Below are 21,686 nucleotides of genomic sequence, written 5' to 3'. Positions count from 1 at the left end.
TAGAAAACAAAATGGAATGTCTGAAAATGATCTTGCTGTATTTTCCAGAGTTAAAAAAAAAAAGTTTCTAATATTTCCATTGAGAAAGTTTTACTTGTTCCTTATCTGCTCTAAAATAATGGCTATTCCTAAAAGAAGGAGGAAAAGAAACCTATTAAAAAATTGTAATCTTTAGGTATGTAATCTAAATCAATGGCCAATTGGAAGAAACTCAAGTTGGAGGAAGGAAATTTAGCATTTTTTTGAAATCTAAATTAATATTATGTCAAGCCCTGGCAGTACTTTTTTCCAAATCACTATAATTAGAGATATGCAAATTTTTCACTAGAGAAAAAAAGCTGAAAGAGAAAAATGCACCTAATTAAACAATGATTTTTATTTTTATTTGATGGTATTAAAAGTATAAATGAGATTTAAAGCTTTTAAACTAATCTCCTTCAGAACTCAAGAAATATCACACCAAACAAACAATGGCAAAAATCTATCATGTTTTATACGTTTTCCTCAGAAACAAAAGCTCAGATGTAAGCTTCCTTGTACTCAGATGATTTCAACTTTGTCATAAATAATTAGCTTGGAAAGCTAATGTTATCTAGGCCTCAAAGTGCTCAATTCCAGTGTTCAGATAGTTACGACCACTAACTTTTCTCTCTACAACACATTTTTAATAACTTATTTTGGAAGAAAATTATTTTTAAAGTCAGCTACCAATGACTTAACGATTCAGATCTTTGCTACTTTGGTGCCCATTTGGTAGACTCGGAGGTTACCAAGTTTTATGTTAAAAAGTCCATCCAGACTCGGGCAAGAGGGTGGTAGCAGTACAACTATTGAATCTCCCCAACCTACCACCCACCCCAACCTTAAAACAGACAAGTAGAACTGAACCAAAAAGGACAACATCTACACAACAAGGTGATAAGGTCTCCCCACCATGAACCCCTAGGTATGAGGTGGGGACAGACAACCAGCAGCTTCAGGAACAGGCATTCAGTACTGCTGGGGAGCTCAGAAGCGGTTCTGCAAACACCCGTGACTGGCAGAGGGCTTGGCAGGTTCCGACTTCACTAGTAAGCACAGAGGGGATTTTGACCCACGTGTGTCAATGTGCTAGAATGTGCTAGAATGTGCTAGAATGTGCTAGGGTGGGGAGTTCTAAGCCCTATGACAGCCCCATACTGAGGAGAAACCTCTGGGGATGACTCTAAGGTGAGCAAAACAGGGACAAAGGGAAGGTTCAGAGGGGTGGGGTGGTGGTGAAAATGGACACAAGAAAGGAGTAAGATCTGAGGATGTGGAAAAGTAGAATTCGCCTTCTTTACCACGTCATGAAGACAATGGAAGTGGATGCTCCAGAACTGTGAACCTAGATAACATTAGCTGGCCCCACCAGGAATATGGGAACACTCAGCGTGAACAACAGAGTTCATCAGTTGAATTCCAAATAGTTATTTAAAGAAAAAAATAAGAAATAGAATGATATCCCTAGTACAGACAATAAAATCATGCCAGAAAGACACAAATGAAAACTATAACCTAGTATTTCAAAATGAACTAAGAGAAATTAAATGAATAAAAGAAGCTATAAAGGACAGCATAAATCAGAATTTTAAAAACTTAGAAGTGAGTTGATTGGAGAAAATAAAGATTTCAAAACAGAAGTAAACAACTAAGAAAAGAATGAGAAAGGAAAAAAGTCATTTTAGAAATGAAAGATAAATAAAAAGAAAACAAAAGCAAATAAAATAAAATGTCTTACAAGAACTAGAAGACAGAATGGATGAACATTTTTAAATTCAAACAAATTATAAAGACATTAAAAGGACTTGAGAGAAAAAATAAATAAAAAATGAAAAAGGATTTGCGAGACAGTGACTGATATAGAAGACAGGTAAAGAAGATCTGACATACACATAATGGGATTTCCTAAAGCCAACAAAGAATAAAACAGCAAAAGCTATACTATAAGAAAACTTTACTAGAAAAGAATACTTAAAATTATATATTAAGTTGGCATATCATGTCACTGGAAAAAAAGAAATCCACCCACAGCAACCAACACTATAAAACTACTAGACTTCAAAGAATAAAGGTAAAGAAACATTCCTTGTACCTGGGCAAACACACCAAGTTAAACATGAGGGAAAGAAAACCAGATTGTCAGCTGACTTTGACAACATTTTATGGCAAAAACCAATACAGTAAGATAGTAAAGATTCTTGAGCAAAGAAAAGATGGGCCAAGGATTTATATATCAGCCAATCTGACTTTTAAGCGAAAAAGCTACACACAATTTGCTATAAATCTATAATTCAGAAAATACTTCCCATGAGTGCTTCCTGAGGCATCTATTAGAGGAAGCGCTTCAGAAAACCAAAATGTCAGGGGAAGACAGGCCATAGGACGAGTGGGGCAAGCATTAAATGTATATTTACTTATAGAGCTAAGACTAAAGGGTGGTGACAAGGAGACAGGAGTATGTGATTGCTCTTTATTCTGGCAAATTAATTTAAGTACAGCTATCAGAAAAATCAGGGGAGGAAAGAGTACTTATCTGGAAAATATAATATACTTGGTGACTGCCTTATAGATAGTAACTGAGGATAAAAGAATCTTCAAATCCCAAACTAGGAGAAACAAGCTACTAGAGCTCATTTAAATGTTACTCACAGTAGAAAACCAATAGAAAATAACCCTCCCCTCAAAGAGCAACCAAGGGAATTATATACGGTATCTGTAAAAAGGCAACCATTAGAACAAAAAATACAAATCTAAGTACCCAAAGGTATATCAAAAAAAGGGGGGTGGGTAGAGTAGAACACATGATCTATTAAGTAGTCTTGTTTATAAAAATATATGTGGAATTAAAAAAAAAAACAATTGAATAAACTAAACTAAAACATACCCATAGATATAGAGAACAAACTGATGGTTGCCAAAGAGAGAGGGGTGGGGAATGAGTAAAATTTTGTTTAAAAAAAAGGTTAATTGTATGTTGTGTGAATAAAATTTTTTTAATCAAATATGAATAGAATCAAAACCCTAATCACCAATTTATAGGAAATACAGAGAACAGAGAAATGCGATCAACAGAATTCAGACTGAAAAACTTCACGGGACAAATACTCACATTTTCAACAAAAATAAGGGACTAGAACCAGTAAATTAAAAAAATGACTTAAAGGCCATATCGACCAATTGTAATATGTAGATCTTCTCTGGAATCTATAAAATATTTATATATTTGTGTATATATTTATATATAAATGGGGAAAATGTGCATGTTGAATACTCGATGACAGTGTGGAGTTATGGATTTGGAAGGGTGTGGCATTGGCACTATTATTTTAGGGATGGGAGTCTGTATTTTAGAGCTACATACTGAAAATATTTACAGATAAAATTCTATGATGCTTGAGATATGCTTCAAAATAATGAGGATGAGTGGACAGAAGTAAAAGAGAAACACTGGTTGTTGATCCAACTGGTGAAGCTGGATGATGAGTACATAGGGTTCATTACACTATTCTCCATGTGTGAGATGTTCCCATAATAAATATGTATATATATTTGTTAAGTTAATGTGAGGCTCAAGTCTTCCATCCTGAAATAAAATGGCTGGTAACAGGTTTTCAAACACCTCAGGAAATAGTCTAGATGTTATAAGTTCCCTGCTTTTTTATTTTTTAAAATCATTTCCTAGTCTCAACTGATAGCAAACTTAAGCAGGGCCTATTAAATTTAGGCCCTGAAAGTCTCACTCAAAATAATAGGTGCTAACCAGTGACTAATCAATGATTATTACACTAAATAAAAACAATTCTGTGGCTTAAAAACACTAGAGCCTTTCCTCAAACCTAGAGCAAATACTTTATTTTATTTTTAAAAAGCTTTTTTCTTTATTGCTTTGAGAGAGAGAGGGAGAAGGAGAAATAGAAACATCAATGAGAGAGATCATTGATTGGCCACCTCCTGCATGCCCCACAGTGAGGATGGGGCCCACAACCTGGGCATGTGCCCTGACTGGGAATCGAACCAGTGACCTCTTGGTGCATGGGTTGACGCTCAACCACTGAACCACACCAGCCGGGCTAAAGCAAGTACTTTAACACAACTGATGGATTACTTATTAAGTACCCCTACTTGTATACCTAAAGCCGGTAGGTTCATCAATATCATTAACTGATATCTTACCAAGCAGCTGAGGAGTCCTCCTTAATGCCTTCAACCAAAGCTGTGGTCACTGGGGACACCTTCTTGCCCTTAACTCAAGAGGGTACCACTTTCTGTCCCTAGACAGTCTTCACGTCGGATTCCTTCCTAATAGTACCAAAGGCATCAAGAGTCCTGTTCCATGCCGCACAAGTGACAGAGGAAGACCTTTCCAGTCCTGAGTAATTCAACACTGTCAATTCTCATTTGAGGGAGTCAGTCCTTGATCGACACTAAAAAGCTTATCACTTCATGGGCCCCAAAAGGCCACCCTAAGGCTACAATGTAAAAAGTCAGATGAAGTCCACCTGATGTCACCTCACCCAGGCCAGCTCAGTGACAGGAGAGTTGACACGTGATGCACAGTATGACTGACGGTGGCTAAATGCCATTCTGTCAGACACCACATGCTATTGGTTGAACACGGTTATCAAAACCAAAGGAAGTCAGATAATAACAAGAAAAAGATGAAACAATTTAAAAAAGAGGTGCAGAACCTCCAGTCCTTGGAGACATCCTGAAGAGCATTTCAGCCTGGACCCCTGAAGCATCTCTCTCAGCTGTGAAAAAGCATTCTGGTATGTTCTGAGAAAAATGGTTCCAAACAAACCACTCTGGCCCGTTAAGGGCTCCGTGAAGTCCTGAAGGTGGAGACACCTGTCTGTGAGCCCAGGTGTTGCACACACATTCAACCTCCTTTGGTGAGTCCTCCGAACACCTGCTCAAGAAGTTACAAAGGCTGGAGCAGTGAAGAGCTGAACAGTGGGGAATGCTCAGCCTTTCCCAGGGCAGGACTGGTGGCAGATAGGACTCAAGTGACAAACATCTCAGAAAGCTCCCACTGAGTCCCTGTCCATCCCTCTCCTTTCCCTGTTCTCCCGGTTTGCCTTCTTTGGCCCTTCCTTCTCCATCCTGAACCCAGTCCCTCCTGACTCCGAGAAACCCGGCCTTTTTCTGCTTCTTTCCTTAATTAACCATAATATAGAACTGAAATACATCTAAATTAAGTTGCTTTCTATGAGAGCCTAGACTATTTTTTTATTTTCTTTCTGGGCTCTTTGTGGGCCAGAGCTCATAAGAGGAAAGGAAATCATTAAAACTTAAGACCCTAGAGGACAAGGATTTTTATCTGGTGTACTCTCTGCTATACCTCTCAATGCTTCAACTATTATTTGTGAAAACATCTATGAATTCCTGGTACAGGGTTTGTTTAAAAGAGACTAGAAGGGCCCGGCTGGTGTGGCTCAGTGGACTGAGCGTAGTCCCATGGACTGAGAGTCACCCCTCCCCGCCGCCCTGTTCGATTGCCGGTCAGGACACATGCCCAGGTTAAGGGCTCAATCCCCTGTAGGGGGCATGCAGGAGGCAGCCAACTGATGTTTCTCTCTCTCTCTCCCTTCCTTTCTCTCTAAATTATCAATAGAAACATATTTAATAAATAAATAAATGAGACTAGCAGGGACCAGCAGAATGAAGCTGTAAATCTTAAGCACTATAGTTGTATGGCCACAGCTTCTGTTCCAGGTCTCTCATGTGAACAGAGAAGCCTGGAGACCCTGGCTTGGACTGGCTTCACCTGCCACCAGGTGCCACCTGTCAGCTCCTCCGCATCCACTCCCTCGGCCAGCCTCTCTTTAGAAGACAGTCATTCTGAAACTAAGGAGATCGTTCTAAATAATATCCCTTGAAAATGCTGGTATGTAAATTACACTACACATTCAGATCCACTAAAAAATGCATAAACCCTTCTACATATGCTAGTTTATTTTAAAAAGCGGGGAGAGGGAGTGGTTCTTTTTTATGAAACTCGTGCATTTTAGTTGGGCTAAAAATTTGTCTATTTCTCTGCAGTAAATATATAGACTACACTAAAATGAGTAGAAAAACATTTAAACATCCCAATTAAACATTTTCAAGTGGCTAAAGACATATTTTGGATTGAGAATCCTGCTTTAATTTAACGACAAAAAGCCTAAAGACCAGCCCATGTGGTTTAACAGGCCATTTCTTAAAATGAAAACTTTCCCAAGGTGCATATCAACATCAGCCATTAAAAAAAAAAATCTACACTGTGAAAATTAGACTGGAGACACATTTAAAACATTTTACGAACTAACATATTATTATCATTTCAAATGTACCCATCGTCGCCCAGCTGGGGTGGCTGTGTTTAAGCATCGACTCTTGCACCAAGAGGTCACCAGTTCGATTCCTGGTCAGGACGTATGCCCAGGTTGTGGGCCAAATCCCCAGTGGGGGGCATTCAGGAGGCAGCCAATCAGTGTTCTTTTTCATCAATGTTTCTATCCCTCTCTCTCTCTCTCTCCTTTCCTCCTCTAAAATCAATAAAGAGAAAACATTTTTTTAAAAACAGTACCCATAGTCGCCTTGGCTAGGTGGTTCAGTTGGTTGGAGTGTCGTCTCATGCACCAAGAGGTCTCGGGGTTGATTCCCAGTCAGGGCACATACCTAGGTTGTGGGTTCGATCCCCGATCGGTGGGAGTGCATTCAGGAGGTAACCGATCAATGTTTCTCTATCTCCCCCTTCCTTTCTCTCTCTAAATATCAATAAAAACATATCCTCAGGTGAGGATTAAAAAAATAATAAAAGTACCTATTAATAATCCTCAACTTTTAAAAACATTAAGTCTTGTTTTCTTAAAAACATGCACCAGCCAAATAACAAATAACCAATGCCATCACTCACCTACTACAATTTTCAAAATCCTGTTTTCCCCAGAAGTCAAATCTACATTCTGTCCCTATCTATAAAACCTCCTTCAATAAAAAGAGACAACAGATAATTTCCTAAACTCTTTGTGAGAAGGCCTCCATTGTTCTACCTCTGCTAAGAAATTCCTCTGCTGAGGGGTCTACACAAGGCATTATATGTAAATTACTGGCAGTCCGGGCTTGGTTGTCTTAAAGTTTTAACACCCTCTGAAATAACCTGGGGCAGACCCAAATGCAACTGGATGGTCCACCTCACTAAAACTGTGAGATAACAAGGAACGGGGTGTTTCTCCCCCTCTTGTTTTCCTTATTATTTTTCCCTGTTGGTCAAGAGCAAGGCTTTCTTTGGTCAGTGTCCTCACTCACACCTTTTCCTTCAATGAGAGACCTGTGCCTCCCCGCAAACAGCCTGCAAACAGCCTCTTAGCAGCGTGCAGAAACCAGCGCCCCTAATTGCTTCCTAATGGAAGCCTGGGGAACCCAGGGCGGAATCTCAAGATGGCCTAAACCACACAGTACCTTTATCAAGGTTTGGGGGTTTTGCTTGTTGCTGGCTTGGTTTTAGTTTTTAGTTTGTTTTTAACAAATGAATTTATGCAGAGTGCTACATACCCAGCTTATCAGAACTGTTAATAAAGTCTGTTAATAAAGAACTTATCTGTCAATAAAGAACCTATATGCATGTATGCATGAACAATGGGCATGGACAACAAAGCTGGGGAGGCGGGGGGAGTCAGTGAGGGAAAAAGGAGAAACATCTGTAACAAAAATTAATTAATTAATCTAAAAAAATAAATAAAATCTGTTAATAAGAGTCAAAGATCATCTATTGCCACTATCAACACTGAGTCCATAGATCCTGTTATATCAGTGGGGGTGAAGGGGTAGGCAGGCTGGACACTGTAATTAGCCCTAGACTTAAAAGCAATACAAAGTACATATTTTCGGACCTGCTCCGAATTTGAATTATACATATAATGTATGTAAAACATGCACAAGTGTGATCTGTACTTTTCCATTTTTTAAAGTTATTTCTGAGTAAGCAACTAATTGACCACATTACACTTCCACAAATCTCATCACATATGGCATTGGAGGAAATACTGAAATTACTGAAGAATATAAATGCGAGTTCCCTGAAATTATCCTATCTTATCTTCCACTAGTCTCCACAGGATTCTTTCTACGGGAGTCTTTTGGCGGACGGTAACCCTCCGCTTGTGCTGTTGACGCCCTGACTGATTCCTGTCCCACTTTTCAAGATTAACTCAGGTCCAAGAGTTTCTTTCCTTTGAATCAGCCTTTCAACCCAAGAGTGACACCCATTCCTCCAAGCCAATGGCAATGAACGTCTCCTTGCTTCTGGGAGAGGACTGTTCTTCTAATCTTGTTACAAATCTTACCATATTAGCATCTCCCCAGCACTTATCTTCCCACAGATCTGAGGCTCCTAAAAGGCAGGGATTGCATCTCAGGCTTCATCATACACTTCAACATGACAGGCTGAAGGGTGTAAACAACTAGAAGCTGTTGAATTGCCATATCGTTCCTACCACCCTCCCCCTACTGGACCGCTGGCTGACCTCATATGTGCCATTGAGCCCTGACCATGAAATGACCAAAGGGAAAGAGGACAGGTGGGAAAGGAAGTCGGGGTGGTGGGTAAGCCACAGAGTGCACAACCCATCCTGAGTAATCAGCGGAAAAGGACTTTTGGCCCCCATGCAGCATGGCTGGCTCTATCTCAAAATGATCAGTCAGTTGAGTAATCACAGAACACTATAAATTTTAGGTTAGGGCTAATTATGGTAGATTATGGATTTCTCCAGACCTCGAACTTCCTTTTGTTTTTCTTATTTTGGCATTCAGCTTAAGCTATCACACTGCACAGCTCATTCTGTGGTTAGACACCCCCCACCCCCAACAGATCAATAACTCATTTTTAGGCTACAGGTTCTTTATTGGCTATTTTCAATATGGCCAAAAACTGTGAAGAGAGTAGTGAATCATGTTGGAGTCTACCCACAACCTATGAGAAACAATCTATCCCGCAGCCAAGTCAGTGACGAAAAAAAAAAAAGAGCTGGTTATTTTATTTTAAAAGATTTCGGACAGGCCCTTAAAGGGTCATTAGTCCAATTGAGGTAGGCGGGACCTAACCATCTCAAAATGAAAATTATTTGGCTTTCCTCATACCTACTGTGAAGACCCTATAACTAGCTCTGATAATGCAATGAAATCTTTTCCAACTCTTCCAATCAAAGAATTTTCCTTAAAAAAAAATCTCAATTGTCTTCTTGGACAATTTAAACTATTCTCATTTTGTCCCATTCATTCTTCACTCACATACTACAAATATTTGAACAGTCATTCACTAAACCTTCTGTTACCTTATCTACTCCAGGTTTAATAAATCCAATTTCTTTAAGTTGCCTTCAAAAGACCTATTTTCTAAAGCTTTCATTAACTCTATGTCCTCTTCTATATCCAGAATGTCCATTTTATTCCCTGAGAAAACCTATAAACTTTTTAAATAGCCTAATGCAGAGAATACATGCAGGTCTATACCTTTCTGCTATGTATTTCTTTTAATAAAAATGTACTTGTCATGAAAATTTACTTGTTATTATTTAACTGCTACATAACATGCAATTCTTTTGTTTATTTAAAAAAAATTTTAACACCCAATTCTTGATAATCCCCCAATCCTACCATAATATCATACAACCATGTTCCATGACCTTTGGGGTTTAGTTTTGTTTTTGTACATGGACCTGACCCTAGGAAGAATTTCTACCATCAGCGGAATTGAGTTTCAAGTAAATGCAGCCTGTAAATAACCAGTGAACAAACACAGCAGAGTCTAACATCATATCCTCCACCACGGCCACCAAATGGGCTCTCCTCTTCTTGGCTTTATTTCTGTTCTTTCCACCCTACCAGTTCTCCCAGTTACCCTCACCTGTGATAACTCCCATTCCCCTTCCCTTCGATCTCTTCGCTGCCTGACATATCCAAGGAGCCTGTACATTTGCCAACTGAATTAAGTCTACCACCTTTATCTTTCTTCTGTCCCTTAAGTGCTGTCCCTCCTTTCCAGAGCCTAAACCCAGGCCCTCACTCCTTCATCTCGAGTCTAATCATCCCTGTGCCCAGCTCCCCTACAACACATAGCCTCCGCCATGAGATCCACCATCCTAAAAGAGGCCCCTCAGAAACTCTCCCTTAGGTATTTGTACATCCATGTTCATAGCAGCATTAGTCATAACAGTCAAAAGTGGGAAACAACCCAAGGGTCTGTGGATGGATAAACGGATAAAATGTGATATATGCATACGTATACATACAACATAAGCGACAACATAGATGAACCTTGAGGACATTATGCTTAGTCAGCAATTTTCGACCTTTGTCATCTCATGGCACATATAAACTAATTACTAAAATTATGCAGCACACCCAAAAATATATTTTTGCCAATCAGACCCCCCAAAAAAGGTGTAATTCTCATTTATTCACACTGGACGGCTATTGTGTTGGCTGTTGTCTTTTTATCTGACAACATGAGGAAAAAAGAGGTCAGTGTCCCTGACTAGTCAGGTATCGTATATTTTAAAAATTCTTGTGGCACACTGGTTGAAAATCGATGTGCTAAGTGAAATAAGCCAGTCACAAAGACAAGTACTGAATGATGCCACGTATACGAGGTCCCTAGAGTATTCAAATCCATAGACAGAAAATAGAATGGTTGCCAGGGGCTGGAGGAGGGTGAGAATAGGGAGTAATGGGTACAGAGTTTCAGTTTTGCAAACCGAAGTGTTCTGGAGATTAGTTGCCCAACAATGTGAATGTACTTAACACTACTGAACAGTACACCTAAAAATGATTAAGATGGTAAATTTTATATTATATGTATTTTACTAAAATTTAAACACTCATCTCTTCCTTAGTCTCAGCTGCCCACAGGGGGTGTCCAGGTTTTCAGAACAGGTTGCGGAGTGGGTTTCATTGGATAGGATGGTGGAGTGAACAGCTCTGGACTAGTACGCAAAGTCTGGAGGGCCACTGCTGAATCACTTCCTGGACTTCGAAGCTTTTTTCAGAATCTGGACCAAACTTAACACTAACTACTCTTGAAGCAAAATCAGAGTCCACCTTTCCAGCCTCGTCCCCTCCAACTCCCTACTCCCAGCCATCACACCAATAGAAAGATTGGACAAGCCTCAAATAAGACCTTAATGTCTTGCTTTCTATTTCTGTTTTTTCCATTTGAAACCTCAACTACAGACACTCTACCTTCTCTCTTCTAAGGTGTAGAAATTCATTTCAAATGTTCTCTCTCATATGGACACTTTTACTGATCCATGATCTCTTTCACCCACCCACCAAGAATTCTTTTCCTTTGAAATCTTGCCCAAGCACTTTGCACCATTTTTTGTTTGTTTGCTTTCTGTATTTTATTTTTTCACCGAAAAATATTTTAATATTGACATTATTGCAGGAGTCCCCCTTCCCCCATCTGCCTACCTTCACCCTCCCCCACCTCCCCCTTTCTCATACTTCAGAAGAAATCAATTCTACTGTGAATCGGTGGCTGTGTTCTTACCTGTCCCTCTCCCACCCCCAGCCAGTTCCTGGAGTCCCTGCCGAGACCAAGGCCTAGAGACTGATAAACCTTTGTTAAACTGAACCTGAAATGTTTACTGAGCATTTATTGCGTTCAAAGTGTTTTGCAAGTGCTGGAGAAGTGGAGAGATGTTAAACCAATATTTACTGAGCACCACTGAGTGTCCAGCCTGGGGTAATAGACAAGTTCATCCTGGTCCCTTACTCCTTGGTCCCTCACTCCTAAGGAAGGCAGTCAGGAAAAAGCTCCTTATCTCAAGGAGCTTTCAATGCCACTTTACAACGTAATAGTGTTCGTGGAACCCACGTGAGCTACACTTTCCTATTCACCTTGAGAAAATGGCCATTTACAGACCTCTCCCCTCCTAGGCTTTTCTCCAGCAATCCGGATGGCCCCCTTTGATGAAAAGCAAGTTAAATAAGGTTAAATAAAAAGCCAGAAAGAGAAGTATGCATTACTACTAACTATCGGCTTTAAAAAACAAAACAGAAACTATATACTAAATGTACATACTTCATCTTAATACCAAAACATACTTCTAGATAATCTGATTTTAAACCATTTCCACTTTTTTAATAAGAGATAAGTCTGAAAGAGGAACATAAAATCAGCCTAATAGTGGAGTACCCTGATGCCCTTGTGAGGGACACTGTGCTAAGCTCACTACGTGCAGAACTCATTTACTCCTTTCAGTAGCCCTATGCCACTATGCCCATTTTACAGATGAGGAAATGAAGCTTAAGGAGAGGTGAAGGGTCTTAAGCAGACCACACAACTGGTAAGTGGTGGAACTGAATAAAATTGCAGGTTGTCAATTTCAGAGCCCAAACTGTTAACTCTAGTGCCACAGGCCCTAAACATTAATGTTAAAATTTGCAAAAGTGTTGAAGAAAATGTAGCTGTCAGAAAGGTATGCATTGGAAGAGGTCTAACAAAAGTGTGTCATAACCAAAATGTAAGCATAAAGACTAACACATAAGATGAATGGAAAAATTATCCAGTATAAATGTTTTCACTGGCGAAATCTTCTGGTTCACCCCACCCCACCCCACCCCACCCCAAGATCTGTTCAATCTCTAAAACTAGTGATTCCCAACTGTTATGTCACTCTGTAAAACTCAAGACAAAAGTTAAAGTGTGTTCCATTTTAAAAGCTGTCAAGTTAGTACTTACTGGTGCCTGTGTACAAGAATTATAAAGAGAAACAGTCAAATTCTACATACTTGCTGAATTTATGGATGTGTTAGGTGCCTATCCTATCACAGACCCTGTACCAAGCATCTTTACAAGAATCTCTTTCTAATTTTTAGGGCAATCATATTAGTGGAGGCTTTAAACCCATTCTATGGAAAATAATAATTCCTATTTTACAAATAATTATGGCAGATATGTATTGAGCTTCTCGAACTTTATAAGTAGCAACACATTTCTGACACAGAGAGGTTAAGTAGCTTTTTCAAAGTCACACAGCTAAAACTAGGATGAAAAAGTGCTCAGCAAGGTTAAGCAACTTGTTCCAAGGCTACAAAGCTGTCAGATGTGGAGCCAGCAGACTAATTCAAGGTGGTCTCACTCCATAGACCTGTGCTCCTTCTACTAAGGATGTGTGTGGTACCACCTGGGCTTACCAACATCCAAGCTCAGCGCCTTCCAGCTTAAGGGGGCTGGCAGTAGAGAGCGGTATTGCCTAGACTCAAATTTAGAGCATCCCGAAGAACACAGGTCCCATCTAGAGAGGCAGTTTTCAATTCTTCAGAGATCTGGATGTAAATTCTCCATTATTTTTTAATATTGCCTCAATGTTTTCTAAAAAAAAGCATCATGTGAGCCACATAAAACATGTCCATGGGCTATCAGCATGCAACTTCTCTTTATTTATTAAGAGTCTAAAGTCAAAAGGTGAGCTGTCTCATGTCCAAAATGTCAGAAATCAGTGGGGCTGAACCAGGCTTCCTCAAAAGTCCCCTCTTCTTTCAACAAAGATTTACCCTTCATTCAAACTTTTACCGGTGGTAACTCCCTCGTAGGCCCCTCCCCACTCTGGATTTGCAGCCATGGAAAAACAATATCCAAGTAACAGAAACTGCACATGAAATTTTGCATATTTAAGATTCCTTCAAATGCCTTTCAATCCCTTTTTGTAAAAGTTACCACATATGAATACAACAAAATAAAGCACTTCCCACGTCCTAGCTTATGATTGTTAAAACTAAATCCATTCTGGAGAAAATTCACTGCCTTTGAGGAGTCCCTACACTGCAGTCCAGCTTCAAGAATTCCACCTAGGACAACTGCAGCTCATTTCCTGGTGTCCTTTGGGGGGTGGGGGGGAGAAGACTTGAGGAAATGAGTCAAAATCCTAAGAGCAACTTCTAGAGGCTGTCAACAACAGCAGCAAAATCCATCACCACAACATCTGTACATAAACGTGCTCCAAGGGAAGCCACAAAATACTTGGCACTTCCTCAACAGAGTTTGCTTGAGAATAAAATCTATGAGTGGTAACCTGCCCTTAAATATCTCATTGTGCTCATTCAGGGTACGTGGCACAATGATATTACCCATTACTGAGGGTTTTCTCTTTCACAAGGATGCCACAAGTTTATAAAGCTAAGACCACTTTTTTAATTTTTTTGGAGTGGAGGATGGAAAAATTTTCAACTGACCGTCATTTTAGCAACAGCTTATCTTCATTTCTGAGGGACTAACCTCAGGCTCCACTGCTGATTATTTTGGGAACTGACTTATCCTCAGTTCCTCCAGCTGTAAAATGGTCGGGATGGTGAGAGTAATGCTTCTTGGGCTTGTTGAGAGGACTGGAAATGTTAGGTAAAGGCCCCAGCACAGGGCTGGGCACAGAGTTTCCAAATGAATATCAACAACTATGTATGATACAGATAATGTGAAATTTCAGGCACCACAGAAAATGTGTACTAATGGCACAGCATAGGTGATTTATAAATCATAAGAATAAATGTGTGGATGACTGGGAAAGACCAGAATGGGGATAAATGACTTATTTGGATCCCTTTATAAGACCATCACATGATTTCCAGCTGGATAATCATCCAGAGTGTGTACAGCTGCTGGGGATGACTCTAGCCTCACACCTGCAGGAACGCGGGGAAGGTATGATTCACTGCTCCTTGCAGGTTCATCCTGCTGGGCACAAGAGTTGTAAATACTTGGGGGAGGGAAGAGGATGAAGGGTCCTACAGAGATGGCATCTCCTAGCCTTCAAAGTGAAACAGTAGGTGAGCACTTGTGGAGTGAGGAGAGAGCAGCATAACCACATCTCCCTGCTTTAGCCAGGGGTAGGCTAGTAGGATGCCACCAAATGATCTCTGTAGCCAGGAGAGGCAGAGGAATTTCAAGGAGGCAGAAAGGAATCAGGGGGAAAGGTCAGAAAAGGTGTCGCGTCTACACTCAGAACACTGGAACAGGAGAACTTCAGACCCAAAGGATCCTTCAGGATGTGGATGCCTCACTGTCCTCTGGAGGAAACTGGGCTCCCAGAATGGAAGCAACCTGCCCAAGGGCACAGAGCCAATAAGTCGCTTAGAAGAGAAAAACCAGAGGGCAGCAAAAGGCTTTGTCACTACACCATACTGCCCCCCTCCACAAGCCAGACCTGAAAATCCCCTTTGCCAAAATCTATTGGATGGAGGTTAATTATGAGGAAGAAGGAAGCAATTAATTAATTTCATTTTTTAAAAAGGGAACTGTTCTGTGTGGTTTGTCTTTCTCGTGCCCTACTGGGGCTCAATTCATGTATCTTAACTGAAATTTAAAATGCTAAGGCACAAAGATGTAAGAACCAAATGTGTCATTTGAAGTGTAGGTGGCCAGATCCGTCAGGGAATCTGAGCACTCAACTCAGGATCCCTGCTACCTCACAAGGGTCCAGAGGCAAGGCCTCTCTTCCCCGACAGGAAAGCCCTCACAATGCCTTGCGAGACCGAGAAGCAGGAGGCTGCATCTTCACACTTTATGGGGAGACTGAGCAGCAGTCCATGGAGTCCCACAATAGTTCATAGCGAGGCTCCCTTTGGAGCCCTTGCATTCCAGTTCCGACTCACTTTCTACCCTTACATCATCAGAGTAGCCTTAAAGATTTAAAGAAAAAAAATAAGACCTGGGAGAGAACTGGGCTGACACCCAGAAAAAAAGAAGAAGGGGCAGGAATCTGCCTGAGGGCTTCCAGGACCCTGCAAATCCTCCTCTCCGCCTCCTCCTCCACCTTAACACCCAAGTTTCCGAGCAGATATAATCAGATTTTCACATCAGATTTAAGATCCTAGTAACATTTGCAGAAAGTCCCACTCCATTTCCCCTCCCCCCCTCAAGGGGCCCTTAAGTATAGATATACATGCGAGGGGGTGTTGCAAATCTCAAAATTTCCAAACAAAACGGACCTACGATTAGAGGTCGCAGACACCGATTCCAGGGGCTTGCAGAGTAGCGCTGGGCGCGGAAGGCAGCCGGGGTCGGGGACCTCCGTGCCCCAGCGCTCTGTCCCTGCCTCCCCTGAGAGGAGGCGGCCAACGCAGCCTCCAGCCGCTCCGAGGCGCGTGGCAGGAAAAAAGCCAGCAGCACCGCAGTGGAAAGGGGCGAGCCTCCGGCACGGGGTTTACAAAAGCAAAAAGTCTGCAACCTAGCGGCTGCTTTCCACACACCCAGCCCAAGTTGTCCCTGTCGCTGCCACCTCCAGGTCCGCGGTGTCCGGCCCCGCAGCCGCACGCCGCGCGCTCCCCTCGCCAAAGCATAACCAGGGTGTCCGGGCGACACCGCAGCCTCGGACTCGTGTTCAAGGGTGACGCCGCGTGCGGAGACGGCAGCGGGTTGGTCCCCAGCTCGGGGCACAAAGAACGCCCGCGGTTGGAAAGCAGCAGCCGCAGAGCAAAGAAAAGGCCCTCCAACTTTGCCCCTGGCGCGGTGAGAACCTGCGGGCCGGTGCTCCCGGGCTCCGGTCACACACGCTCAACTTTTAACAAAAGGAAGCAGCGGCGCGCCGCGCACGGCGGGGATAACGCACTGGGTGCGAACCCCGACCCGCCTGCCTCTGCCCCCGCGCACCCTCAGCACAAAGCAACCCCAAACTAGTACGCAACCCGCGCCCTCAGTCTGCACCTTGCTCACGCCCTAGCCCCCTGCTGCCCTCATTCCCGGGAGACCCCAGTGTAGCACCCCCACTCCCAGTGGCCGGGGTTCCTCGCGCAGGTGAGCGAGGCTGGACGCAGGAGAGTTCCAGGGACGCCTCGAATCTTTCCTGAGGCTCAAACGCACGGGCACCGGGGGCCGGCAGCCACCTCCCCCGAAAAACCCTAGCGAGTTGGAGCCCACGGGGCACAGGCAAAGAAGGGGGGCGCGGCCCCGTGCCGCCGCGCTCTCCCACCTGTCTGGAGGCCGAACAGGAGGAGCAGGACGCAGAGAAAATCCCAGGCGCCGCGAGCGCCTCTCATCGCGGTGGCTGCGCTAGGATCAGAGATCCGTCCCACGTTCCAGCTCTCGCCCAAGTGCACCGAGCGCGGCAAAGCCGAGCCCCCAGAGCCGCCAGCGCGAGGAGCTGCCCCTCCTCCCAGCGCCCTCCCTCTGCGCGCCGGCCACGCCCCTTCTCGGCGCCCCTCCTCGCCTGCCCTTCCAACGCCCCTCCCTCCCGCCTGGATCGCGCTCCCTCGGGTCGGCGTCTGGGCCCTGCTCTTTCGACCTGTTTAACCCCTGGGGGCTGAGCCCGCGCGGTGGAGGAGGGCACGCCGGCATTTGCCGCCCGCTGCCGACCCCGTAGTCCCTTCTCTCCGCCACCCCTCCCCTGTTGATGTAGTCGGGCCGCCAGAGGCGGTTCCCGGACGAGGGTGGTGCTGCCCGCTCGCTTTGTGAAGCTGGGCAGCGAGCTCACATTAGGACACGGCCCGCCACCTGGCAGGTGCTCCCCAGACAATACAGGTCGTCCGCCCAGTCCCCGAGCATGCTCCCGGGGGAGGAGGTTGTATGCTGCTGCTGGTGGAGATGGTGCGGGGACAGGATTGGGTTCAGGGGAATTGAAATTGGGCCCCGATATTCTGCACCATTCCTATGAGTCGAAGGGGATCAAGAGTGACACCTGGCACCACGGTAAAAGGCTGAGCGGAGCGGAGGTAATTCTTTATGCTCAGTTTCTCCACCTGCTCCTTAACCTGTGGGAGCACAGTTGGTTTCTATTGGTCTGAGTGGCCTCCGCCCACAAACCTCTGCGGAGACTTTGCAGAGTAGGGAAGGGTGTCTTGTGAAGTTTGCTCTGGGAGCCTGAGTTTTTAAACCCATTTGCGCCAAAGGCATTGCTAAGTCCTCTATGTGGCTTTTTATTATTCATTCTCTCTCTCTCTCTCTCTCTCTCTCTCTCTCTCTCTCTCTCTCTCTCTCTCCCCACCCCACCCCCTTCTTCCAGGTAATTTCTCTGCCTCTCTGTTAGAGACGACTGTTAGAGGGGTGGGGATCTCAGGGTTCCTCTTAGCTGCCTTAGCCAGCACCAGGAGCAAAATGATAGTAAAATGATTCTCTTAAGCCAGATTCCACTGTCAAGAAAGTGTTTTACCCAAGGTGATAACAGTATCTGTATAGGGTTTTATAGTTCCTTCTTACACTGAGTATTATTTCATGCTCATAATAACAGCTTTGTGAAATAAGTAGAGCATATACGTTTATTATTTTAGTTCCAAAAATGGCCCAAGATCACACAGCTAATAGAGAGGAGACCTAGTAATTTTAAGACTGACTTCAGGTGTGATGAGCTTTCCCAGTTCATCCTAATAAACAAGTAAAACACCCCTCCAGAGAGCTTAAGAATAGAAAATAAATGGGAGGTGCCTCAGAAAAAGTAATTGAATAATTTAGATACACCTAGACTCTTCCATAAAACAGCGTACAAAATTATAACTAACCAGCACCCCCACTTTAATATTGAAAACTCTCCTGTTTGATATTGAAAAGACCTAAGTTGGTTTAAGAACAATGATTTTTAAAGCTAACTGCTTAAAAATTATCACTCATACATCAATATGTATGATTGCTTCTACTTAACCTCATTAATTTATTCAATAATCATTTTCGTTTCTACTGTGAACAAGGAGCCACTAGGCACTGGAAGTACCATTGTTAATAGATGTGGGCCCTACCACCATCTTTACAGTCAAGTGTGGGAACCCACGCCCCAGTGTCCTAGCAAATGGTTCAAGTCATATAGCTGTGGGAGAACTGAAATTCAAAATTCTCTGTGTTCTGGGCCATTGGACCATATCTTTTAGGATGACAAAGATAAAAGCTACTACTCAAAGCAATAATAAGTTTCTGGGATCTTGATTTATTTCTAAAATCCATTTTGTAGTTAGAAAAAAATCACTATGAGTTAAAATATCAACAATATGCCTGAGAGAGAAAATTTACAATTTTCTTCTTCAATCAACTGATATTGGAGAGGATAACAAGTCTTTTCAGGAAAGTGGGTGAAAAGAGACCATATTGCAATTTAATTCCAGGCAGGAAACTGTCAGAAAAAATACCAGAATAGGGAATTATACAATGCTGGACTGTCTTTCATATTCACCATTCAACAAACATCTATTGAGCACCTAAGTAGGCACAAGACCTACAACAATCACAAGACAAAGTCCCTGCCTAGGGGGATTCACAGTCCATGGGGCGGGGGCAGATACCCAAATAAAAAACTATGACAACTGCTAACAGCACTCAGGTGCAGCCAGTACAAGTTAGCCATATAGGTTGGTAGAATATTAAAATCCTTGTGTACTGATTGGAAAAATGCCACTCCCCTAAATACCTAAGTGCCTCCTCCAACCCCTTTCTTGAGATACCCCAAATCTCCTCAGATCCATTAAAGTTTAATGCCAGGCACAGCAGAGAGCCTCCAGTCCAGTGATAGCCCTGGACCCTTTCATGAATTATTATATTTTTTATTTATTATCATTATTATTATTATTAGTTAATTCTTGATTGCAACTTGTAGAAACCCAGCTCAAACGGACTTAACCAAACAAACAAGAAACCTAAAATGTATTGGCTCTTGTAACTGGATAACAGTATTCCAGACTTTCTTCGATTCAAGAACTCAAAGTCATCAGGCCTTGAAGAGGGTGCGTGTGTGTCTATACACACATGTATTTCCTCCATCTCTGTACTTTCCTTTATTGCTTCTCTGTACTTGCGTATATTCAAGCAGCTTTAGGCTTATAGCTCATTAGTACCAATGTAAGCAAAGTTTTTCTGCCCTCATGAACATCTCCTATAAAAATACTGACTTGGCTTAAGTCACATGCCCATCTGGGACTAGTTACTGAAGCCACATGGAATATGATAATTGGCCAAGTCTGGGTCACATACCCACCCCTGGAGCCTGGATTGGGGTCTGCATCATGAGGCTATTCTTAATGGGAAGGGATGTGTCTCCCAAAGTTGAGGTGTTCTCACCAGAAGAAGGAGGAATGATGCTACACAGAGAGAACAAAAGATGTTCACTGTAGTCTCACACAGCCCAAATCTCTAACTTAAAGCATTTTTATATTTCTGACTGTAAAAATAAAATGCTTATTGTAGAAAATTTAGGAAATACCAGAAATGATAAAGAATGAAACAAAACAAAATCACCCAAAATATCATCACTGAAGAATTTATTTGGGCATGTTTCTTTCAAATCTTTTTCCTGCTTAGTCTAAGGAGTTTTTATTTATATAATTTAAGATTCTATAACATTTGCTAGTTTTCTGTCCAGCTTTTTTATTAAGCATAACATAAGCATTGTCCCAAACCATTAAAAATTACTTGGAAAACATAATGTATCATGGCAGTATAATGACCAATTGTATGTACCATAATTCTGGATGTTTAATCATTTCTCTATTTTTTCCAGTTTTTTTTCCTACATAAATTACTTGGTGGTAAACATCTTGGTGAATAAAATGTTCCTTCCTCTGATTATTTATTTAGGATAGATTCCTAGAGGTGAAAGCACTATACCAAAGATGTAATCCTTTTCAAATCGGCTACTTAATAGTCCTTGTTTTTCCAGTAACCATTTGAAACTGTTCTGTCCATTAACTGGTAGAAGGGAATAGATTCTACACTAACAATAACCACCTCTCAGTTCAGGAGGTTGGAGGAAGGTGATGCATGCTCTCGGTTCAAGCTTTCATTCAGTACTTATTGAACATCTATGTGCCAGTTGTGCTACAATAGGTGCAGGGAATACAAAGTTAAACAAAATACAAATGCTGCCCTCATGGGGTTTGCAGAGAAAAAAAGACACGGTGCGGGGCAGGGAGGCGAGGGTCAAAGATTGCATTGTTGAACACGCTCTAAGAGAGCTCCATGCACAGGGCAATGTTTGAACACAGAGGAGCACCTAAATGATTGTACAGTGACTTCATAAGGCTCCCCAAAGAGCTGGCAGAGTCTGAGGGATCAGGAGAGGAAGGCAAAGCCAGGAGGAGAATGTTCAAGGATAAGAAGAACATGTGCAAAGGGCAGGAGGCATGAAAAGCCTGAGGACTAGGAGGAACCACAGCAACGTGACACCGGGAAACAGGGCCTGTTGGGGTTGGGAAGAGTTGAGACACAGAGATAAACAAAAATCATTCATGCCAAGAAACTTGAACTTCACCTCCTGACCTAGGAAGAGTCACGAGGGGACTTTGCACTGGGGCCAAATGTGATAAGATTTACATTTTGGAAAGATAGTGGAGAAACTCAGTGAAGTATGAATTAAAGGGGTCAAAATTTGAGGCAGGAATAAAATAGTAAGAAACCTAATGTAGTGATTCATGGGAGAATGTGAACAGAATTAAGTTCATGGAGGTGAGAATGGTTAGAGGGGATGAATAGGACAGATGTCATGGAGGCCTTGATCGTTAACAGCACTGGGGAAGGTGATTGGGAAGAGAGGCTCTAGGACAGTGCCCCAATTTCTGGTGCAATGTGCATTCCTTCAGCAAGACACGCAATTAGCTATGTAGTGAAGGATTTAGAGTTGAGCCTGTTGGGTTGAGGTGCTCATGGACTTCTCCAAAGCTAGACATGCAGGCCTAGAGCTCAGCAGAGGGCCAGGCATTAGGGACGTAGCTGTAGC

At 42.5% G+C, this 21,686-nt stretch overlaps 1 protein-coding gene across 1 annotated transcript in view; it reads right to left on the bottom strand.

Annotated features, from left to right (window-relative positions):
- Positions 1–17,072, bottom strand: part of KIT (KIT proto-oncogene, receptor tyrosine kinase) — an 81,230-nt gene extending 64,158 nt beyond the window's left edge. The window contains exon 1 of the mRNA XM_036239734.1: positions 16,968–17,072. Coding sequence (XP_036095627.1) covers positions 16,968–17,034 — 67 coding nt within the window. The 5' untranslated portion in view covers positions 17,035–17,072. The remainder of the gene's footprint in view (positions 1–16,967) is intronic.
- Between the last annotated feature and the right edge of the window lie 4,614 nt (positions 17,073–21,686).

This window comes from Molossus molossus, unplaced genomic scaffold (assembly GCF_014108415.1).
Source record: "Molossus molossus isolate mMolMol1 unplaced genomic scaffold, mMolMol1.p scaffold_m16_p_1, whole genome shotgun sequence".
NCBI classification, from domain to species: domain Eukaryota; kingdom Metazoa; phylum Chordata; class Mammalia; order Chiroptera; family Molossidae; genus Molossus; species Molossus molossus.
This window is presented reverse-complemented; position numbering and strand designations above follow the sequence as displayed.